Genomic DNA, 6517 nt, shown 5'->3' on the forward strand with positions numbered 1-6517 from the left:
AAATCGGACACTATTTTTTATTCCAGAATCTAATAGCTGATGTCAAGAGCTTTCCAAATTACTATAATAAAGTATTTCTTCGTTAAGCACATCACGAGTTATGAAGCTTGAAAGTTACAGTATCGCTGGCTATAGAATTACTCAAAGTGTATCACGCGGAGGTTGCACGGTCGGATTTATACCTCTTTTGTTTTGTGATATGTGCGTGCGTGCGTGCGTGCGTGCGTGTGTGTCACAACAGAGATGAGGACCCCACGGTTTGTCACTCTCGTAGTATTTTTTGACTCCAAACTCTTTCTGCTGTGTGCGTGTGTGCGTGCGTGTGTGTGTGCGCGCGCGCGCGCGCGTGTGTGTGTGTGCTCTCTCATGTGTTTCTAAATAAATGTTCATTAATTTATTAAGTGTTCAAATCGATGTCCTCCTGCTTCTTGGCAGTATCCCAAGCGAAAGTAAAATGTATCTGTGACGTAAACTTTTGTTGGTCAATGGATTGGTAGAAGAGGCACGATAGAATGGCCACCGAGATCTCTTGATATAAATCCGTTGGACTTTTTCTACTGGGGATATTTGAAAAGTAGGGTCTATGAAACGAAACCTACCAATGTGGACGATTTAAGGAAAAGAATATTAAACATTTCAAATTTAATAACATAGAAAATTTTGAGAAACGTCACAGATACATTTTCCTTTAAACTGAACTTTATTGTGAGCATAATAATTGCTTACAAAAGCTATTCGTGTTAACAAACGGAGAGGTATGCATAATTTTTTTATAATAATGTGGATATTTTGATGTAAGAAAAATTGTAGCGCTGTTTGAAAATAATACAACATGATTTAATATAAATATTTTACATATTATACGAATTTTATTGGCTTGAAATATCGCGGGCGACGTCTATCCTTATATATGTATATATATATATATATATATATGCACAAAATAATGAAACAAATAAATTGGTATAAAGAAAACACATTGGTTTAAAAAAAAAAGGATGCAGTTGCATGTTGCAAATTACATATTTTTTCTTGAAAGCAACTATGTGTTTCTTTATACCAATTGATTTGTTTCATTATTTTGTGCATAAAAGTATTAAGGTAAGATTCGCGAAAATTGAATGTTTTACAAGATATTTTGTATTTTATGTCAAAATGCTGTAACTTTCAAGCCTCATAACTCGAAAAGTACTTAATGAAAAATAACTTTATTATAGTGTTTTGAAAAGCTCTTGACATCAGCTATTAGATTTTGGAATCAAAAATAGGGTGTTCTATTTAAAAAAACAAAGTTTATCTCCATATGGTCTTGGCATGTACATCCTAGGTTAAACCAATGTCATCATCGGATGTCCCCCTCCAAACCCAACAACTTTGATCTAAATCATTTTTCTTGAAAATGTCTTTCTGAAAAGTTATTCACGTGGGGTTTTAAAAATAGTACACCCTGTATATATACAGGGTGTTTTATTTTAATCTAGCTAGGCGAATATTTCAAACGCTGCTGAGTTTAGAGAAAAATGTTTCAGACAAAAGTTGTAGGGTTCGGAGGGGGACACAAGATGGTGGGCTTGAGTTTTTGATGAAGGTAAAATTGAAGGTCATATGAAGGTCAACTTTGTTTTTTTTAAATGTAGTATTTTTTATTGCATATTCTGAAAGAACATAAAATTCTGCATTAAAATTGTCTGACACGTTTTTCATGAAAATCCATTTCATAAAAAGGCTACAACAAAAATATGAACATAGCTTTTTTTCGTCGATGTCAATAGGCCCAAATGATCAATATAGAAGGTATCTAGTGGCACACTTTCTTTTTTGATCGGGTTAAGCATACCTCTTGCTTGCCTTGCTTACGTTTAACTAGAATGCACGCAACACAATTGCATACGATTGCCTCGACTTTAGATTGCAATCCAATAGTCCCTTTTTACTAACGCCTCTGTTTTGTTTGCTGCAAAGTGTCCCCGCTCATGTACCCTTCGAATTATCTGCGCTTGCATTGACTTAGGAACAACGAGTCGTATATCGTCATCTACCTTTTTATATAATAGTCCGTCTCACAGGATATAATTACTTGATAATCACAGTCCTTGTTTTAGCGCAGCCAATATTCTCTTTATGTCTTCGTCTTCGGCTTGTGCCCTTTTCAAGCGAGCCGTCAATCCATCCTCACATTCATCGATAGCCAAACTGGATGGAAGTGGATTCCTGCTCAAAGCGTCTACGTGAAGCATATTCTTACCCGACTAATTCTCTATAGTATAATAAAATTTTTCTAACAATAATGCCCATCAAGCTACACGCACGCAAAGATCCTTTTTGTTCATTGTGAGAGTAAACGCACGACAATCAGTTACAATCTTGAACGGTATACCGAGCAAATACACGCGAAATCGTTTTAACGCCTTGATAATAGCGAGAACTTCTAGTTCGTAACTAGAATATTTCTCCTCCGCGGGAGTTGTTCTGCCGCTCGCATAATAAGCTGGATGCAGCAATCGATTTTCACTGTTTCGCTGCAAAAGAATTGCTCCGTAGCCATACGCATCTGTATGCAATTCTGTTTCGGCACCCACGCGATATGAGCTCAATATCGGCTGCTCACTCAGAAGAATTTTCAATCGTACGAACGCGTCTCTCTCCGTCGCTTCAAAACAAAACTTAACATTTGTTCTCAGCAGGCTAGTTAATGGTCTCGCAATCTCGGCATATCTCGGAAAAAATTTGCGGAAATATCCGGCCAAGCCCAGAAATGCCTGAACCTGTCAGTACATATACTAGGGGGGTTCTAACCCAGGAGCAATAAGGGGGGTGCGGGTAAAGAGGGGAAGAGTTTGAGGGGGAGGGGGTAATTTTTGAGTGGTGGGGGTCGTTTTGGAGGAGAGGGGATAATGTTTTCTTAGAATTGGAGGGAGTAATGTTTGGTATCAGATTACAGGGGGGGTATCAGGTTACAGGGGGAGTATCAGGTTACACAAAGGCGGTAATTATTTTTCTAAGAATTAAAGGGGGTAATGTTTGGTAACAGATTACTCATCGCTATTTTTAGAACAAAAGCCCTTAGCAACAGGCAGCCGTCATCGCTTTTTTTAGAACAAAGGCCCTTAGCAACAGACAGCCGTCATCGCTATTTTTAGAACAAAGGCCTTTAGCAACAGGCAGCATTTGGGCGCCGTCATCGCTATTTTTAAAACAAAGGCTCTTAGCAATAGGCAGCCGTTATCGCTATTTTTAGAACAAAGGCCCTTAGCAACAGGCAGCATTTGGGCGCCATTTCTTAGAATTGGAGGAGGTAATGTTTGGTATCAGATTACAGGGGTTACACAAAGGCGGTAATTATTTTTCTTAGAATTGGAAAGGATAATAGAATTGGTATCAGAAGGCGTCATCGCTATTTTTAGAACAAAAGCCCTTAGCAACAGGCAGCCGTCATCGCTATTTTTAGTGCCTTGTGCGGGTATATAAAGCAAGTGAAAAAGAATAGGAACCATCAGTCGTTCGAAATCATTGAGATAATCACTAGTTCGCTGTGACGTTTACTAGCAACGATGTTTTACACCATGTCAACCGTGAATAATCAGATCAACGAACAGCAGGGTGCGAAGAAGCTGAAATTACCCAACGAGTAAGTCGACTTGTTTCTTTAGCTACATCTTTAAACTTAATTGTTATACTTTTAAACTCACAATTTCTTTTTTCACAGAAAACAAAAAAGTAATTCACCAAAGATGGAAAAAGAATCATCTAGGATCTTGGGTAGAAGATATTATTTGACGAAGACTGGGTACAAGTATCTCGACATCGGAATCAACGTCTCAACGCCGAGCCGTGTGGAAATCGCTCTCGGTGACAACCATGGCAAGGAACTACGTCTATCATACGGCGTATGGAAAGAACTCATGAATCAACGAGGCATCATCGCCAGCTTCTTTAAGAATGATGTGGACGAAGCACCGTCTTAGACCGTTGGACACTGCACGTTAAGTTTTGGAAAAATTAACAACCTAAAAGTAATGCGCCTGGCAACATCAGCATTATGTTTAATCATGTTCAACCGTGTGTAATATGTTTGCACTCGAATATTGTGTAGACTGCATCAATCATTTGTTGAACAACGTTACCGGTATGGTTGATGTCAAGTTCGCGCACTTTTCAGAAATCGCGAGTGGTGTGAAGGACCCCATCGCAGCAATACGTGACGGCAAATCATTTGATAAGAACGATATAATCGATTGCGAACTGTTAGCACAAATCTTTAGAGTGCAATAATTTTTAGCTTATGCTTTATTATTTCATTGTCATAATATATTTTAAGTGTATCTGTTTAATAAATATTATTCCAATTATAATTTAAAATTATTTTGTATTATCCCGACTATGTGTCTTTCCCATCCTATCCACTATACTGACCTATCCTACAGCGCGCGAGTCAAGTTACACCGTAGTAATGAGGGAACCGTTTAAATAAATATACAATTTGAAAAGTTTTATTAAAATAAACTTATTTATATTAAATAAAATAATAAATTAATAAAACTGAGGCTATTATAATTAATAAATTATTAAATTTGAGATTACAATGTTGAACAATATAGAAGTTATGTTACACTGACCTACCTTACATGAGATAAGCGAGTGTGTTAGGTTAATGCTGAGAATGAAAGAAAGGAAGGAGTAAACGAGTGATTAATTTTAAATTATTTTTTTTATTATCCTGACTCCCCATACACTACGAAAAAGTTTAGAGCATCCTACAATTTTTAGATAATTTTAATTAACTTTACGCACTAACATTGTAAATATATGTAATTTTTTTATTATTTTCCTTAAACTTTATCCAAATACGTACATTCACAAATAAGTATCGATATTTTAAATAAAATAATTGTATCTGTGAGAAAAATATAATTTTTTTTTTTAAATTGTCAGGTGTTCCAAACTTTTGAGCGGTAATGTATATCGTTCCTATGCCTCGACCTATCTTACTGCGTGACAAAAGCGCGTGTCCATTTACCGCTCGGGATAGGAGAAGGAAAGAAATGAGGGGACAATAAGAATAAGAATATTAAAAGTTTATAATATTAATAATTTATTTTTCTAACAATGTATATGTATATATATATGTATGTATACATATATATATATATATATATATATATATATATATATATATTGATATATATTGATTAATATTACAAATATATATCATATATATTTTTCCATTTTTGTACTAATATATTTTTACCACAGAGATATAAATAATAAAATTTGAAAATCCGTGGAGAACCAGAGATTTCTCGTTGAAATGTGTATACATTCCGTATACTTTCTATATATTTTTTTAAATGATAAATGTACCAACAACAGTAATTTTTAATAACACACTATTATTGAAAATCTATTGCTATTTCTATGAAAAACCGGAAAAGAGGATTGTATCTTCGGATAGTGTTATACATATATATACACACACTTAAAAAATAAAGTTGTATTTAACAAAAAAATATCACATCATTATAATATATATATATATATATATATATATGTCAATTAAATACAATATGTATAGATATATGCGGTATATATATTTCATACTATCTAATATTTCTTTAAAACTTAAAAAAAGCGTTTCTTTGGCACACGCCAATCTTTGGGTTTCAAAAAAGAAAATAAAAAAAAACAATAATAAAAACATAACCCATAAACAGTTTAAATTAAAAACTAAATAGATTTTAATCATTTGCTTCACCTTTGTCCAATACGTCAGCCGTATGTGTTAATTTTTGTTTCTTCTTCCTATATACAAAAAATTAGCATATTATAAAAGGTATTTCAAACGTCGCATAAACTATTTTTTATTTTTTAGATGCTTATTAAAACATTTCAAAAATTTTTGTTTTGAAAAATCACAACCTTATGTGTATGATATATAATATGTAGATTTTAATATTAACAAATAAACAATTTTATAATGTTCTTAGTTTATGCGATAAATGATTAAAGTCCTCATTTCCAACTCAGTAAATGAAAAGAATACAAGTAGATAAACAAAGATAGCACAAATTCACAATCTGTATTCGACAACGTTGACATGAATTCTTTTCTATTTTATAATGAAATTTATATTGGAATAATTTGTTAATGTTACAGAATTCAAATTCTTGATTTTCTTAATCCGTTTTTTTGCATTTTTTGTTTTCGTTTATTGAGAGAAAATACTACTAATTATAAATAAATCGTCTATGCAATCTTTTTAAATACTTATTATTATTATTATTGGTACTTACTCATTGCTCTTGATACGTTTCGAGGCATTGATAAGCCAATTTCCGATTATTTTCATAATATTAGTAGGCATTTCGTTGGTGACATCGAACTGCACCTGTATATAAATATTACAATATATAAATATTAGCCTAAGTACATATATATGCACAAAATGAATAATAGCTAATACTTACTAATAATCAGATTCATAACATTAGTCAAGTCTTCGAAGCTTCTTTTCTTCTTC

The 6517-nt window shown here is 33.5% G+C and overlaps 1 protein-coding gene across 1 annotated transcript; it reads left to right on the forward strand.

The window, feature by feature from the left end:
* The first annotated feature begins 2836 nt into the window (after positions 1–2836).
* Positions 2837–5069, forward strand: LOC136997897 (uncharacterized). The gene is made up of 3 exons (XM_067349298.1): positions 2837–3958; positions 4015–4025; positions 4094–5069. Exons 1-3 carry the CDS (start codon positions 3732–3734, stop codon positions 4270–4272), a joined length of 417 nt encoding a protein of 138 aa, XP_067205399.1. The 5' UTR covers positions 2837–3731; the 3' UTR covers positions 4273–5069.
* The last annotated feature ends 1448 nt before the right edge of the window (positions 5070–6517 follow it).

This window comes from Linepithema humile, chromosome 2, assembly GCF_040581485.1.
Source record: "Linepithema humile isolate Giens D197 chromosome 2, Lhum_UNIL_v1.0, whole genome shotgun sequence".
Taxonomy (NCBI): Eukaryota; Metazoa; Arthropoda; class Insecta; order Hymenoptera; family Formicidae; genus Linepithema; species Linepithema humile.